Raw genomic sequence first — 14904 nt, 5'->3', positions numbered from 1 at the left:
GGGAGAGGCTTGATCACGTGTCAGATATTTGTGTAGAACTGCTCGTGAGAAAAGTCTTCGTCGCTGGCAAACTTCACTCACTACTTCGAGCATTTCACGGTGAAGTTTTTGCCAATGCACGACGTGTGGGCGCCAACTGGGTTCATGCGCTTCCACAATAGGTACGAATCTTTCTCTTATTTTGTCTCCTTTGCAGTCCACGGCATTTTCGTTTTCGAAGATGATATCAATTTAGTATGCCTGACCCGTCAAGGAATGGAGGCTACATGATTTCTCAATAGACTACAACGGTATCTGAGAGAACTTTTAACAATTGCTACTGCTTCTACATGATCTTTGTCGGGTATCTGACTACTAACTACAGTTTGACAGCGCGAAAGTCATAGAGCTATGGTGGCCAAGAGAAGAGCGCTGAAGGGGTTGTACACCCGACCGCTGCCGTTGGCAGTCGTCGCACTCCCGCCTCTTATCCCGCACAATCCGCTCTCGGTCGCACAATATATGTATCAGCTTATTGTTGTGCCGCTCCTGGCTAAATTTAAGCGACGAAACCGTCGTGTAACCGCTTTCCTTGAGATGACCTCTGACAACTCGAGCACGTACGTGTCGGCGATCTCGGTTCCGTCTGAAGAAGACATGATGGGGCTGTGGAAGGACGGCTTTTTTGGGAAAGGTACGCAGAGTCGGAGTGACCCGACCTGGGAGAAGCGGACGACGTTGAGGCTTGCGGAGAAGGATGATATCGTGAATGATATCCGCAAAGAGAAGGCGCCGGAGGAATTAACGGCGAAGAGACGTGCGGTGCGCAAGAAGTTTAAGCTTGCACGGGCGAACGCGCAGCAGCAACAGCAGCAACTCCAGGAGAGCAAGAATGGCGAAGGCGCAACTGGTCAAAATTCTGAGCTTGTTGCTACTTCGAGTCAGCCAGAGGACAGCACTGAAGTGACTCCTCCTGAGAGAATTGTGGTGCGGGCAGAAGACAGCTATCTTCGTGATGGCAAAGGAAAAGTTCGTCGACTTGAGAATCTGCAGTTGACGTTCCAGGAAGCTTTTTTCTTGTCTTACGCACTCGATGCTATTGACATTTATGACGACTATTCTGGTGATCATATTTCGACGGCTAATCTGCTTGGACTGATCATGCCTGACTGGCGACCCGATAATTCGTTCATCTTGAACTACGTCGTGTATCACCACTACAGGTCTCATGGGTGGTGTATCAGGAATGGCGTCAAGTTCGGTGTTGATTACTTGCTCTATCGTCGAGGTCCACCAATTTCACACGCAGAATTCGCTGTTGTCATTATCCCGGTTTGTCAAGATGAGTTGAAGAACCAGTTGCAGACGCGGGAATGGTCATGGCTTTCCGGCGTGAACCGCATTGTTGGAGGCGTTAAGAAGACACTGGTGCTGTGTTATGTTGAAGTCCCGGATTCTATAGATCACTGGTCGACGGTCGAGGAGTTGTTAAAACGATACAAGGTGCGAGAGGTGACGGTCCGGCGATGGATGCCAAGCCGAAGCCGGGATTAGGTGTACCCACGGTTTTGTATTTCTTGGGATTGTGCTTTTGTATATGGGGGAGCCTGGCGCTGTAGAACCGAGGCGGGCGGAGTTATGATGCATCAACTAATTTTAAGTCTATTATCATCTGGTTTCTATTCATACAGTATTTACATGCAGCGATGCTTCTAAACGTCGCCCTTCCAGGCCTTCTCGACGAAACCGCATCCCCGTCCGTTCTTGGAAATGCAGATGTAGTTCTTCTTGTCGGGGAAGATGCACTTTTCCTCTGAATCAGGGAACACGCAGGGACAATCAACGGGCCGCTTGACACAGGCGAGTGTGTCCTGGCACACAAAGTCCTTGCACTCAACTATTGAAGATATTAACATTATGATCCTAGGAACTGAAGGTAATCAAAAGGTCGCGTACCTGCTTCGTAATTCTGTTCATACCACATCGGCCCGCCCTCAGACGGGTTCTCGCCGCCACCGCCGCCATCGCCGCCGCCGCGGCCGGAGTGCTCGAACATGTGCTCAAAAAAGTCAAACTGCGCCAGTGCAAGAAGCGGTGCCTGAGCGAGGAGTAGCAACGCGATCAGTAGCTGTTTCATTGTGTGTGGTGAACGTGGCGGTGAGCAGGAAGGCGGCCGACGTGTCTTTCTTCGATTGACCTATAAACTCTATCTCTTGTAGGCAAAGGACGGATTTGTGCTTTCCCACCGCACAGCAGCAAATGTGTGTACTGAAAGACAGCTATCCAAAAAGAGCACAGAGTTCAGCGGATTCGCATCTACAGGATTGTACCATCGCGTGAGAGGAGCGCGGTGGAAAGAGCCCATAAAAGGCGTAGGCACCAAAAGCGGGTGCGAGTCCACGGCTGAGCTCTAACTGCATCTTCTCCGCCATCACCACCTTCACCCTCCTGCCTCCATATCCTCCAACAGCGTCTTCCCCATTTCTAATAGCCCCTTGACACTTGCAGAACTATAGACATTTCACAAACACACAGATTTCCGGCACCATGAGCAACATACACGGTTTTGGCGGCAATCTGAGGTGCGTGTTCCATATTGTTCCCTGATCCTCCCCGCGCATCACCACACCACTCCATTGAGTTTACACAAGCTGATCCTCGCGTCGCACAGTAATAGCAGCAGCAGCAGTGAGCGTGCGCGACGGGCTGCGGCTGCGTCGTCGCGGTTCCGCTCGTTTTCGGATATCAACAACGCCGAGTCCGCATCGTCTTCCGCGGGGGGCCCGTCGTCCTTGTCGTCGTCTGCCTTCCGCGGCTCGCGCTCGCCATCAAACCAGCCCACCTCGGACGACGACGATGATTATCATTCCTATGGAGGACGACAGCAGCCCGAGGATTTCTTCACCGGCGGCGAGAAGTCGGGGTTGGCAGTCCAGAATCCGGATGGGCCTAATTCAGAGCGAAGCAGGCTCGTGCGAGATATCCTCCAGCAGGCAGAGCGGTAGGTTACCATGAGCTTAGTACTATTTTGGAGAACTGACTGACTGAAAGCAGCGGCGGAAGAGCACCTCCATCAGGTCACAGCGAACCGGCACCGAACCGATTTAGCGGCAGAGGCACGATCTAAATGTTATTGCGCACTTCCACGATTGAATGACTTCTAACTGCCATTGCAGGACATATGCTAGGCGTCGAGGATGCAGGAGACCAACCGGAGACAGTCGAGCCCGAGGTGACGCGGCCGCAGTCGGTCACGCGGACGCTCACATTCTGGCGGGACGGCTTCAGCATCGAGAACGGCGCGCTGATGCGCTACGATGATCCCGCGAACCAAGAGGTTCTGCGTGCTATAAACAGCGGGTAAGTATAGACTGTTTCCATTTTAATATTGCACGGGCTAACATGGTGTCACAGTCGCGCGCCAGTACAGCTATTGAACGTTAGCCCGGGCCAACCCGTCGACGTGCGTGTCGAGCGTCGGATGACCGAGGACTTTGTTCAGCCCAGCGCCTCGCAGGGTGGTTTCTTCGGAAGCGGCCACAGACTAGGCGCATAAACGTGGCGGTAAGATGAAGACGGCGGGTTGGCTATTATGCTATTTGTTGCTCAGTATTGTGTTTCCTTTCTGTCGTTTCCCTTTGGCTTATTTTTTATCTGGACGGTTCTTCAATTATTATACAATAATTTCGTTAACTATGACGTAGTCTATACCCGCGATTCAACATCTACACAAAAACCCATTTCAAGAACGCGATGCTGACCCTGTAACGCCAAACACACATAACACAATTATCTAAACAGCCGCCCATCTCCCTGACCACCAGCTCGCCGCCAGTGCGCAGCAGGAACCAGCCCAGTCTCCCTTTTGTATAACCGCCACGCCTCCCTGATGTGGATCGGTAGTAGTGGTCCCGGTCGTGCGAAAGGATCCGTCGGGTCAAGAGGGTCCATTCTCTTTTGTACGTCGAGGGCTGTTCTCAATTAGCGAATTTTGTATCTCTAATAATGCGACGGAAAGGCATACCTCGCTCAATGACCTCACCGAGGAACACCTTTGAAAATCCAGAAATCGCGATGGCGACATTATTGCTAATGGACTGTGCGAGCACGGCGTTTGCGAGCTTCTTCACACCGCCGCGGTTTACATTCGCGCGGCGGAATGTTTCATACCGATCCATCTGGTCGTCCGTGAATGACGAGATAAGTTGATGCAACTCCGCTTGCGTCATGCTCGATGCTGCCTTCTTTGGCGCCGCCACCGCGGCTGCGTCATCCGCTTGTAGTCCTGGACGAGTGAGACCATCAACTCCACCGAGCGCAGCAGCAGCTGCTGCAATCACGTCATCGGCAAGCTCCTTGGTTTCTTCGAGCTTTAGTTCTAGCGCTTCGATGTCGAGCTGCATGTCCTCCGTGCTAGCGGGGGGGGGCTCGTCAGGGAAATCGAGGTCGTCCATCGCGGCGTCGAGATCCTCGGGAAGCGGGAAGAAGACGCCGAAGTTCTCGTTGCTTAGAGTGAAGTCTGTGTGTTCCATTTTGTAGGTGTACTCTCTTGTTGTGTTGGTGCAGGCCGAGTGTGAACACTAAGTTACGTACTGTGATGCGTAGCGTGCTTGAGACTAAAAGAGTGACGTCCCAGTGACGCATGACGACAACTACCTCTACAGCTGCGTCTCCAAACTTGATACTTTTAGTAGCATACGTTAATCATCAGATCTTATCGTATACTTCACCTCCATCGTCTCAATCATAAGCCATCATACACACATACCAAGAAAATCTACATAAAGCAAACTGAAATTACAGCAGCATTGAGGAATGCTCTCCGCCAGCGTTATGCAATGCTGTCGTACCTATCCGAACACGGAGCGCGGACGGATCGTTAGACGTGAGACTTTGGCCGGTGGTAGGCGCTGCTATGGTGAATGCTTCAACCGACCACTCGTACCACACTTTGTGGTCATCAGTGACTCGCCAGATCTCAATCTCGATTTCGGAATTGTCGGGCACATATAGTGGTGTTGAAATTGGGAACCAAATCGGGAACCAAGACACCATGTTTCGCGACTTTTGGTTGATCGTGTCCGGTCGGGTAGATAGTTCGACGTCCCCGTATAGCACTGCCTCGAAATAACCAACAAAACCGTGCATCACGCCCCTCGTTTCGACGGTGAAACATCCCTTTGAAAATCGCTCATTATGGTTATTCCAAGAATCGGCTTGGTTTAAGACCTGAACACCATGGGTGTCGTACATCGAAATCCTCTTCTTGTCTCTACGCACAGGGTGGCTGAATTGCCAAGCTTTGTGGATCTCGCCTCCAAGAAGGTCGAACGACTGCAGGAGAACGACGTAAGGTGTTTCAGAGGCGAATTTTTGAGTGCGTTCCTTGATGGTGCTGTATAATTTCGACGACATGGCAGGAATAAAGTGCGAGGAGTAGGACTGCGGTATCATAATGCCATCGTCTAAAGCCATTAGCTATCGGCTCTCAGCGCGGAGAAATACTAGTCATACCCTTGAGGACATGCTGGATGCCATCCAGACACTCTGGAGACAATTCATTGTCACCAAAGCTGCCAAGAAGCTCGCTGACAATGATATCAACTGCACGATCTGGGTTCCATAAGCGCATGTCTGTCTGCACGAGCTCAACGTCTGATTTCCAGTCTTTCTGTAGCCGTTGTTGTAGGAAGACAAACGCATTCGGGTTCTTCTCGACAGCATATACAAATATTGAAACGTCGGCTTTAGATGAAGCTCGAAGAGCACAGTCAACCAGTGGCCCTCGTCCAGCCCCGGCAATCACAACCACGATAGGTTTGACGCCACTCCGGCTCTTCGTAATCAGCGCCTTGAAGATAGCCATCTCGTACTGCGAGTACTTGACAGGATCCTTCTCAAATGTCTCATACGTTAGACTTTCCAAGTTATCCTTCAACGGTTGTAGAGGATTCTGCAGATAGTCGTAGTAGCCACTAGCGAACTTCTCCATCGCCGTCGGATCTGGAGCAACCTCGTGAAGGTGTCGCAGATAGAGTAAAAATGCTTGGTCGGAGGTCGCAGACATGTTGGAAGACGCAGAGGAAGGGAGGGACGGCAGTATCTTTTTCTTTGAATGTGCGTTCTGCACAATCATGAACATCTTCAGCTTGAAGAACTTATACAAGAAAAATTGGTGTGCTTTAGTGAGTACCGGGAATCCTTTTGAATTTTCGACAAAAATCCGCGAAGAAATGAATAGCAACTTCACAGGCTCTGCAAACCACCGAGAGATGACAACCTGCGACGGAAGCTTCTCGGGTAGCTGCAAGGCAATAGAAAGTCGGGTGGAGTAATCGCATAATGTTCGGATGGAATTCCAGACGTCCCAAATAGACATCCGATCGACATTTCCATCTGGACCAGAAATTTCAGCCATGGGCATATGCACGAGAATGTTCACGAACGGCACGGCGGCCATTGCGCGACGAATGCTCTGCGCGTAGAGCGCGGTAGCAGTTCTCCGTTGCGGCCCCGAGACGACGACATGAGTGATCCCGCAAAAATGGGCATAAGACAACTCGGCGATCATGACCTGCAATGAAATCTCTCGGAAGTATGGGTCACTACTGTCGATTTCCAGGTATCGTGACGCGAGACCAATCACGTACCGCGAGTACGCTTGGTTGGGCCACACCGCAACATCGTCCAAGTTGAGCGTGACCTTGCGGGGCGGCGCAACGTCGACAAGTTCAAATATCTTCGATAAACGCGTGCGGAAGTGGGTATTTGTGATTGAAAGCGCAACAGTGTCGTAACCATCGCCGATAGAGGCAAGAACAGAACTCGAGAGGTCTGTGATCTCACGCGAGCGGTCGAGCTGCACACCGATGGAGAGTACGTGGGTAGACTTTGGTGTTCGCGACACGGTACAGCTGACAACAGACTCGTCAGAGCCAGCGCTGGGTGCGCCCACGACACCTGGCATCTGCATAGGTAGTGAGAGGAGTGAGAAGGAAGGAAGAAACACGGAATTGACGCGACGCGTCAGATTGCGTTCACGGAAGGTTCCGTGCACGTGCTGCGCCGCAAAACAAAGCCGTTGTCCGTCTAAGGCTAGGGCTTCAGCCGCGCGACGCGTCGACTACGCGTCTAGCACATCACTACGCGTCGTGCGACGCTGCGCGTCACCTGATTGAGGCACAGGGCAACAATGCAGGACTCGCGACCTTCCCGATCGCTTCTCTTCTCTTCCTTTCCAGCCCACATTGCTTCCTCCGATCTATCCAGAGCCGCTCGTCTGTCGTCTGTCGCTGTGTGTTGCCGTTCATCCCTGTGCTTCAGACGCTGTCTTCAAGTCGGCTGGCAGTCCTATACCCGCTCGGGTCCGTCCGCGTGCCGATCTGGCCGCACCCTATACACAGATGATGCAGTTTCTCTGCAGGCACCAGTCCCCGCGTGCGTGTGTACGAGATGGCCTTGACTGTCCGCGCACGCGGAAAGCCTCTAGTCCCTTTGGATCCCGTTGTGCGAAAGCGCGGCGGGCAACGCGTTGCGGCAAACTGCAGATTAGCTCAAGAGGGACTCGACCGATCGCGAATCCGTTGCTGAGGAGGCTGGTTGTCAGCGCTGTGTGTAAACCCTCGTCTTTAACCCTTTCTAATCAGGTCTGTTTGGGTGCTTATTTGGTTATCATGGAATTCGTTTTAACCACTCTGATCAGGTTTGCTTGTCCGGTTGTCTCTTTATAATGGCTTAGGGTGCACTTGACAGTGGCAGCAGTCGTCACTTTGCTGTCAGTCTCTGGCTGAGTCGTTGGTCTGTCAATACCGATCGTGTGATGTCTGAAACGGCAGATCCTAGGTGAACACCAATTCGTGGCTGCGAGAGGATCGTCTTTGGCTTCTAAGTGTCTTCGATGGACTAGAACTCATAGCTGTCAGAGTGCCACCCGTGGTGGGAAGTGCCGCGGGAAGGGTTTGAAACGCGAGATGTGCAACTCGAGCGGCAAGCTAAGAGCGGTGAAAAAGATGTCCAACAACGCGACAAGCGGGCGGCGACGACCGACGTTTGACTTGTGTTTGCAGCTATTGATATACATCAGGAAAGCTCGCGCCAGCTCGAAGATGTCGACCATGCCATGTCATTGTTCGCCTTTGGTTGAATGGACCAAGATGGCTTTCCCGGACTGGCTTCGTCAGGGCGCGAACACTCCTCTTTCGTTGGTCGTCTACTCGTCATTTTGCCTTTTGCTATCTATATGACATCCGCCCAAGCTCCAGCGCCCTTGTCGTCTCGAAGCCTCTGCACTACAGCCGTGTATGCTAGCCGTGCATGTTTCGTTGTGTTCCAACCAGGCGGACGCCTAGTTCCTTTAGTCGGTTGGGGGTACAGGTGTTTTGAGCACACAGGCGCCTTTCTTTTGCATGAATGATGTCCTTGGATTGGCAGTTCGCGGGTTCGATTCAGTCTTCGTCTTATATGTCAGGAATGCACGCGCCAGCCCCGAAGTCCTGTGCTCCGTCATAACTTCTTGCGCCGTTCACCAGGGACTGGAAACCCTGCTGGCTGATTTACAGACAGTTGTCTCGTTCTTTCCGGGCTGTCGAATTGCCTAGAGACTCTTCTCTATACGAATCCCAAGCATGCTCACCTTACACGGACTCTGTACCCCCTACTCATACCGGTATCGAGAGTCTGATAAATGTGCTATTCCAGACTTACAGACAGGGAAGCTCAGGGCGTTCTGACTGTGGCGGCCCCAGCTTTCGAGATCACCCTCTGCCCCCGGCTTGCGGTAGCATGCTCCGTCATGCGCCTGGATCTCTAGGCAAGCGATTTATCGTGAGCTTAGCTTCGTGGGAGGCTTCGTGCCAACACCTGCTTTTTTTAGTTGGAGTTTTCTCAAAAATACCGCTAGGGCGGATCCGCGGTTCTTACTAGCAAGCGCAGGTCAGGCGGATTTACACACTGGCAAACTGATAAGACAGCGGCGATCTGGCGGGGACTGGCATGGGCATGTATGACAGTTTAGCATTTACGTCTCCTGTTGAATCTAGGCCTCTGTAATTGCGGATCGAGCTTTCACTTTCTTGTGGTTCCTATCTGTTCAATCCTTGGGGACCTGCCCGCGCATGACGGCCAACTGATACGCAGTGAACTTGGAGCGTCGTCGGGCCCTTCCAGCGGGCGCGTCGGGACTACTACGGGCGGCCTCGTCCTCGTTAGGGGTAGCGGCAGGACCGAGGCTGAATTGTCTCGTGTCAAAGTTCTCTTCGCATTGCGTCTTTGGTTCTTGTCTGTCCGTATGCCTGGACGGTGCACAGGGCCGCTCTGTCTGGGCTGAGGTTGTCCCTCAGCGACGCTCCTGGTTTGCCTATGTGTTCTAATGTAGCTGCGCGGCGCTACCGAGCGACAGGACACTGTGGACTTAAAATGATTGCGAGATTCCGTAGTTGCAGAGTGCTCCAAAGAGGGGTTCCGACAGCTGCGTGGGTAGAGGCGGATGGCACGCCTGCGCGGTTTAGTCGTCGTGTGTTTTTGGAAACAGCTGAAGCTTTAACTAGGTATGAACCATGTTCATGCCATTCTCATTATCCGGATATTTTCTAGTTTTTGGAAACTTTGCATGAACCATGTTTGTGCTCGTAGGTTAGGGTTCCTGTAGTAGAGGAGGTCAATTAGATGTTGCACAGTATTATAAATGAGGAATATATATCGGAGATCATATAAAACCCGTGACTATTCAAACACACCAATTTCGCCAATATAACACCAAGAAGCCCAAAAACCATTTAGTAAACATATCTACTGTAATCATGTACATCATCATTATAACGGTCCCAGATGGTGAGCGCTTTAGAGCCCTTGAGTTCGTCGTGCACCGTGCGCAGAGCTTCGACGTTACAGTTCTGCATACTCCGGATCTTTTCGAGAAACAAGTTCTCGTCGAATGCGTCGTCGATGGTTTTAGCGTGTGGTTCCATCGCTGTGCGAAAGATTATTTCGGCGTCGAAGGATGGCCGTGGGGTTGATAATGACGGAGAAGAGCTGGTAGTCGCAGATATGAGCGGCGGGCGCGGGGTGTTGAATTTAGTGGCCATCCGCGTAAGCGCGCTGCGTATATCGTCAAGTTGTGGTGCGTCAAGCCAATTCTTGAACATCTCGACCACAACCAACTTCTCCAGCTTCCACTCAACCACCGCCGCTTCGCTCTCCGCCTCCACCGGGGGAAACACTAGCGGGGAAAGGCTCGCGCTCCCGCTGCAACAAAAAAGAAGTCGAATCGTGCTGAGCTGCGACCATAGCGCCGCCGGAAGACGGAACGGCGCGGCGCGGTTGTGTGAGTGTGACTTTGCCACTGTTGTCGTGCTTGTCGAGGCCACGTTCCCGCAACGGTATACATTTAGTTCGCGGAGATTGGGGCAGCTTTTTTGCATTTTTGTGAGAAAGTCAACAGTGGAGCCTAAATTCGTTAGTTTTGCGCAAGAAATACGAACGAAGATGGATATGCATACCCTTAGATATGAACATAGAAATTGTCCTAATAGAAGGAAACACACATGTAAATAGCTCAATCGCAGATTGTGCGATAATGGAATTCGAGATAAGCAGCTTTTCTACACTCGAAAGTGCGAACTTCTTATCCCTATCCGCGATCAGTAGCGGACGAAAGTCGAGCCCATTTAGATGCACGCACTTAAGCCGCGTAAAAGAGCTGACAAATTGCATACACGACGATGTGAACGTGCCAAGTCGAATATCTAGCCTCTCAACCGACGGCGCATGAAAATCCCGACCGAGTAAGGGAAATATGACCTGAAATCCCATCGGCGCGGTAAGCAGCACTTCAAGAGATCTGAGATTCGCGCAGCGCGGTACAGTGCTGTGCAAAGCGGACGCGACCATGTTGGATTCCTCGGCCAGACTGCATTGCAGCTCGATGCGCATCGTGCGCGGGTAGAGCCTGATCGCGGGAGATCTATCGAGGATATTGGAGAATTGGTAAAGCGACTTGAGCGGTGTGATGCGGATCGAATCAAACAAGCGCGGTTGTAACTATTCCTTTGGAGTTAGGATGCATGATGAGACTCCGTAGAGAAGGGGATAACATACGATATCGCGAAAGGCACGGTTGACAACACAATATCCTCCCAATTCTCGTTTCTCGAATTTCGTCAAGTCGGTCTCCGGCTCAACATAGTCGAGAATTTTTTGTAAAATCTCAGTCGGCAGCGCCGTGATATAACATGGCTGGGACTTATCAGAGCCTGTCGATGCGACGGTGGCGTCGACGGCGATAGTAGCGCCATTATCGCTGTTGTTGGCGACAGCGGTAGGCTTAGAACGGCGTTTTTCTGTCATCGCCACTGTCGTCGTCACTGCTGAGGTGCGCTGTTTACGCGCACTTCTGCTCGTCGCGCGTGTAGATGGAATCTTGGCCTGCATTATCCTCGCCAATATCGGGACGTCATCGGAGTCGTAATCGCCTGCTTCGCCATCATACTCCACCACCGCCGCCCGCGTCCGCGCTCTGTCATCCTCCTCCTCTTCAATTTCGCTCTCGTCTGCGCTTCCAACTCCTCTACTGTCGCTCGTGTCGTCGTCATTTACGTAATCCCCATCGTCCGCGTCATCGCCAGAGGCAGTCAATGTCGAGTATCCCAATTGCCGGGTGACGCGGCGACTTCTCCGTCGGCGCCGTTTCCGTGAAGTAGAGGTCATTGAAGATGTAGTTCCTACTGTTGAAGTCCGGACGGTTCGTGAGCGTTTTGTGGATGCCGCAGCTGGCATGAAGGAATTTGTTTCGCGGGGAGTGATGTTTGAAGTACAGCGAAGTTTGGAGGGTGCGTCATTATTTTGGTAACGCGAGCACTGTTTCAGGGGCGGCCTCCCAATATGCGTACACCGTCCTTCACTCCCTCCAGCCGAAATATGACTATGAATCTCGAACACTACAAGATCTTGTTTTCTACGTTATTATGCACACATGAGCTTAAATCTAATGCAGTATTTCTTTATTTATAAGTACAAACATACAGGCAGCTTCACAACCCTATTCCTATGCTTACCCTGGTGTCTCTTCTTCACCACAGTTTCCAGACCAGATGCAGACTCGCGTTTGTCAGAGTAGAACTGAAACCTAATCTACTGAGTGACACCAAATACTAGCTTGCCTTATTGTTCACAACGTTTTTGCGGAAGAGATCACAGAGGGCATTTGAAAAATTTACCATCGGGCTGCAGGGCTCCAACAGTTATGCTATATGTGTCATGGTGCAGTTCTTATCTATCATATTTCTTGTGCTGCTGACGTTTAGGATTGAGATTCTAGACTATTCTCAAAATCTGGTTAGGCAAGCCAACTTCACTCTAGCGGAGGAACCTCTATGTCGTATATCTACAGGTACTCTCAAGATTTCTAGCCATGCGCACCACTCATTGGTGTCTGCAAGTGTCAGACCGAGCTGTGGTAATAATTGCACAGGCTCACGAGTGCATATATACTGACCAGACAACAGAACGTGGCGTAGATGCCACACATTTACATTTAACAGCACATCGATACTCAGTATCGTCGTCTGCACCCTGACGGTTCAGGGTCACCTTCGTCAGATTCAAAATCTTCATTCACTTGAATCAGCGTGGCGCCCTAGTATTTGACGTACATGCACAAATGTGCATTTGTGCGAAAACAAATCATAGCCAGAGGGCGAGTCTACGTGTCGTTTGTGTGTTTAAGATCATGATGCTGATGTGACGTCAAGATAGACGCGTGAGCCATCTCAGGTGCGGCTCAAGCCCTGGACACCTGTTGTGCGGCTTAACTCCGCGACAGCTCGCGATGCCAAACTTGACGATCAAACAAGGGCGCCGCAGACGACTGCACACTACCACATTTTTTAAGTATGCGTATAGCAGCAGTATTAAGATGTATAAATACGTACTATATCACACTTCACTCTGCCAAGGACAAATTGCGACCGCATACCACTGCAGTTAATTCGTATAACGACGTGAAAGGAGACTGAAAGCACAAATTCTCACGAATCTCAATCTGAAGAGTATCAACATACCCAAACACCGATTAAATTATACTACACATAGCTACTAATTACCAACAAAAAACACTCCTAAACATATACTAATGCATGCCTAAATAACTTGATATACTCAGCAGCTGCTTCATCTTGCGGCTTGTCTCGGTCAATCAGTGTCACTACCTTATCCCCCACTGTTGTCCACATGATCTGATGCGTCGCTGCCTGCGCCTGCGCCGCGGACGCTGCAAACGCAGCGATAGGGCTGTCAATAATAATCTCCGGAGCCTTCTCAATCTCGAGCTCATCAAGTGGCCCAGCATTCTCCGGACGCGCGAAGATATTGCACAGAATCTTGAGCGCGTCAAAGAGCTCATCATATTGTAGCAGTGATATCCGTTGCGGTATGAATTCAATATGCAGGCACCGCAGTTTTGGGAGTTCGGTGATGTCCGTGATGCCGGTGCGTATTGCAGTTGGTAATGAATCAGGATGAAGTGGCATTGTGCGGAAGAGCTCGATTTGCTCGAGTTCGGTCCAAAACTTTCGGGGAATGTGCTGCATACGACATATTCTGGTGCAATTTGACAACGAGATTGCTCGTAATTTATGATTTGGCATGGAGAGTAGGACAGATATGAATTCCATGATGTTGTCTTTGTTACACGTTAGCAACTGCCTCTATATCATAAATTCGAAACAGAGAGACTCACATTGAATACGTCTCGCGTCGAGGATTTCGACATTAGGTAACATCGAAGCCAGAATTGGCATGTTTTTACGCCCAAGGCTCAAGTCTTCTAAAGAAAGTAAAGTCACACTTGGCATTTCAAATGACCGTCTTGGTGAGTGCTGCACGAGATCCAGATTAAACCGCGTTAGTGTCAATCGCGTTATGTTCGTAAATCCATAAACAAACGAAAAAACAGGTGCGCTACTCGACGAGTCTGTGCTAGACACCGTCAACTTCCGAACTTTCTTAAAAATTGATGGTTGATCCGGCGTGTCTCTGTGTACCCAGTTGACAGACGGGATCCCGTCGCGCTCGAACTGGACAGAGAGGTCGCACACGTTGGGACAGAGTCGCAGAATCTCTTTAAGTGCGGCGCGATAGTTGTTCATGGTCGCGCGCGAGACAAAGGAGAGCTTGATGTCAAGTATGCGGACATAGTAACGCAGGCTGTGTGAGCTACGCAGAAGATGTACGAATTGCATGCAGTCTTCTGCGCGTTTGAGAGTCAACTTCTGAAAGCGTTTCGCTTGTGCCTCAATGACCGTTAGCTGCCTGATAAATACATAACTGACACAACTTGCTTACCACCCGATTAAGGTCAATGCAAACACCGTTGATAGCCCTATAGGTCTGTCGCCATCCATTACCGAGCTGCCGATTTGTGGCGTAGAAGTTGATAATGATATTCAACAACTCCGTGGGTAGATTCAACAAAAATGAACTCCTTCGCCTTAAAGCCTCTGCGGAAGTAAAATATCGTCTTATATTCGCCCATTTGGGCTTATTCAAATCGGTATTCAGCTTGCCCTGCTTGTGAGCCTCGATGGCGCGCACGATCAACGACTTGCTTGCTTCCTCCGGTACCTGTACCGGCATAACAAAAGACGAATCAATGCGCTTGTTCAGCTGAGTGAACACTCGCTCGTAGTATAGCATCTGGTCGAGGTCTGCGTCGTCAAATGTGTCCCAGCGCAACAGAGGCTCAGGGTCTTCGTCATCTGAATCAAACTCCACATCCTCGTCGAACAGCGGCACATTCATGAGATATCGCCTGATAGAAAATGGTATGGCGCCATAGTCAATATGCGGCGGAATACTTCCGGAGGTGGTTACCGGTAACGACATGAAAGTGCTGGCGCAGTGGGAATATCTGCGTACAGCCGGGAACGGGTT

At 50.8% G+C, this 14904-nt stretch overlaps 7 protein-coding genes across 7 annotated transcripts; 2 read left to right on the top strand and 5 right to left on the bottom strand.

Annotated features, from left to right (window-relative positions):
- On the top strand, nucleotides 1-1665 carry V1518DRAFT_408233 (SEN2 subunit of the tRNA splicing endonuclease-like protein). The gene is made up of 2 exons (XM_066902074.1): nucleotides 1-161; nucleotides 373-1665. The coding sequence occupies exon 2, from the start codon at nucleotides 391-393 to the stop codon at nucleotides 1531-1533; it is 1143 nt and encodes a 380-aa protein (XP_066761709.1). The 5' UTR covers nucleotides 1-161; nucleotides 373-390; the 3' UTR covers nucleotides 1534-1665.
- V1518DRAFT_453053 (uncharacterized protein) lies at nucleotides 1626-2317 on the bottom strand. Its single transcript, XM_066906528.1, has 2 exons — nucleotides 1936-2317; nucleotides 1626-1876 (listed from the first exon to the last, which is right to left on the bottom strand). Exons 1-2 carry the CDS (start codon nucleotides 2114-2116, stop codon nucleotides 1692-1694), a joined length of 366 nt encoding a protein of 121 aa, XP_066761708.1. The 5' UTR covers nucleotides 2117-2317; the 3' UTR covers nucleotides 1626-1691.
- V1518DRAFT_408226 (SEP domain-containing protein) lies at nucleotides 2200-3672 on the top strand. The gene is made up of 5 exons (XM_066902073.1): nucleotides 2200-2561; nucleotides 2651-2980; nucleotides 3034-3095; nucleotides 3156-3339; nucleotides 3394-3672. Exons 1-5 carry the CDS (start codon nucleotides 2527-2529, stop codon nucleotides 3533-3535), a joined length of 753 nt encoding a protein of 250 aa, XP_066761707.1. The 5' UTR covers nucleotides 2200-2526; the 3' UTR covers nucleotides 3536-3672.
- V1518DRAFT_430238 (hTAFII28-like protein conserved region-domain-containing protein) lies at nucleotides 3632-4641 on the bottom strand. The gene is made up of 2 exons (XM_066906171.1): nucleotides 4004-4641; nucleotides 3632-3950 (listed from the first exon to the last, which is right to left on the bottom strand). The coding sequence occupies exons 1-2, from the start codon at nucleotides 4509-4511 to the stop codon at nucleotides 3769-3771; spliced, it is 690 nt and encodes a 229-aa protein (XP_066761706.1). The 5' UTR covers nucleotides 4512-4641; the 3' UTR covers nucleotides 3632-3768.
- Nucleotides 4642-6990, bottom strand: V1518DRAFT_408221 (PRMT5 arginine-N-methyltransferase-domain-containing protein). Its single transcript, XM_066902072.1, has 2 exons — nucleotides 5494-6990; nucleotides 4642-5444 (listed from the first exon to the last, which is right to left on the bottom strand). Exons 1-2 carry the CDS (start codon nucleotides 6950-6952, stop codon nucleotides 4777-4779), a joined length of 2127 nt encoding a protein of 708 aa, XP_066761705.1. The 5' UTR covers nucleotides 6953-6990; the 3' UTR covers nucleotides 4642-4776.
- Nucleotides 6991-9752: 2762 nt separating this feature from the next.
- V1518DRAFT_402706 (uncharacterized protein) lies at nucleotides 9753-11682 on the bottom strand (the record flags this gene model as incomplete). The annotated part of the gene is made up of 3 exons (XM_066901842.1): nucleotides 9753-10423; nucleotides 10476-11016; nucleotides 11074-11682. The coding sequence occupies 3 exons, from the start codon at nucleotides 11680-11682 to the stop codon at nucleotides 9753-9755; spliced, it is 1821 nt and encodes a 606-aa protein (XP_066761704.1).
- A 1326-nt stretch (nucleotides 11683-13008) lies between these two features.
- Nucleotides 13009-14879, bottom strand: V1518DRAFT_408216 (uncharacterized protein). Its single transcript, XM_066902071.1, has 3 exons — nucleotides 14317-14879; nucleotides 13712-14264; nucleotides 13009-13654 (listed from the first exon to the last, which is right to left on the bottom strand). Exons 1-3 carry the CDS (start codon nucleotides 14854-14856, stop codon nucleotides 13092-13094), a joined length of 1656 nt encoding a protein of 551 aa, XP_066761703.1. The 5' UTR covers nucleotides 14857-14879; the 3' UTR covers nucleotides 13009-13091.
- Between the last annotated feature and the right edge of the window lie 25 nt (nucleotides 14880-14904).

Source organism: Limtongia smithiae (assembly GCF_038497785.1).
Source record: "Limtongia smithiae strain NRRL Y-17922 unplaced genomic scaffold V1518scaffold_1, whole genome shotgun sequence".
Lineage (NCBI taxonomy): Eukaryota > Fungi > Ascomycota > Lipomycetes > Lipomycetales > Lipomycetaceae > Limtongia > Limtongia smithiae.
The sequence above is the reverse complement of the archived record's forward strand: the minus strand, read 5'-3'. Positions and strand labels throughout refer to the sequence as shown.

Coding starts and splice junctions, on each gene's coding strand:
- V1518DRAFT_408233 (XM_066902074.1), top strand. CDS start 391: ATGGTGGCCAAGAGAAGAGCGCTGAAGGGGTTGTACACCCGACCGCTG.
- V1518DRAFT_453053 (XM_066906528.1), bottom strand. CDS start 2,116: ATGAAACAGCTACTGATCGCGTTGCTACTCCTCGCTCAGGCACCGCTT. Junction 1,877..1,935: donor TGAACAGAATTACGAAGCAG/GTACGCGACCTT, acceptor TATCTTCAATAG/TTGAGTGCAAGGACTTTGTG.
- V1518DRAFT_408226 (XM_066902073.1), top strand. CDS start 2,527: ATGAGCAACATACACGGTTTTGGCGGCAATCTGAG. Junction 2,562..2,650: donor GGTTTTGGCGGCAATCTGAG/GTGCGTGTTCCA, acceptor CGCGTCGCACAG/TAATAGCAGCAGCAGCAGTG. Junction 2,981..3,033: donor ATCCTCCAGCAGGCAGAGCG/GTAGGTTACCAT, acceptor GACTGAAAGCAG/CGGCGGAAGAGCACCTCCAT.
- V1518DRAFT_430238 (XM_066906171.1), bottom strand. CDS start 4,511: ATGGAACACACAGACTTCACTCTAAGCAACGAGAACTTCGGCGTCTTC. Junction 3,951..4,003: donor CGGTGAGGTCATTGAGCGAG/GTATGCCTTTCC, acceptor AATTGAGAACAG/CCCTCGACGTACAAAAGAGA.
- V1518DRAFT_408221 (XM_066902072.1), bottom strand. CDS start 6,952: ATGCAGATGCCAGGTGTCGTGGGCGCACCCAGCGCTGGCTCTGACGAG. Junction 5,445..5,493: donor CATCCAGCATGTCCTCAAGG/GTATGACTAGTA, acceptor TAATGGCTTTAG/ACGATGGCATTATGATACCG.
- V1518DRAFT_408216 (XM_066902071.1), bottom strand. CDS start 14,856: ATGTCGTTACCGGTAACCACCTCCGGAAGTATTCCGCCGCATATTGAC. Junction 14,265..14,316: donor GCATTGACCTTAATCGGGTG/GTAAGCAAGTTG, acceptor ACGGTCATTGAG/GCACAAGCGAAACGCTTTCA. Junction 13,655..13,711: donor CGACGCGAGACGTATTCAAT/GTGAGTCTCTCT, acceptor CGTGTAACAAAG/ACAACATCATGGAATTCATA.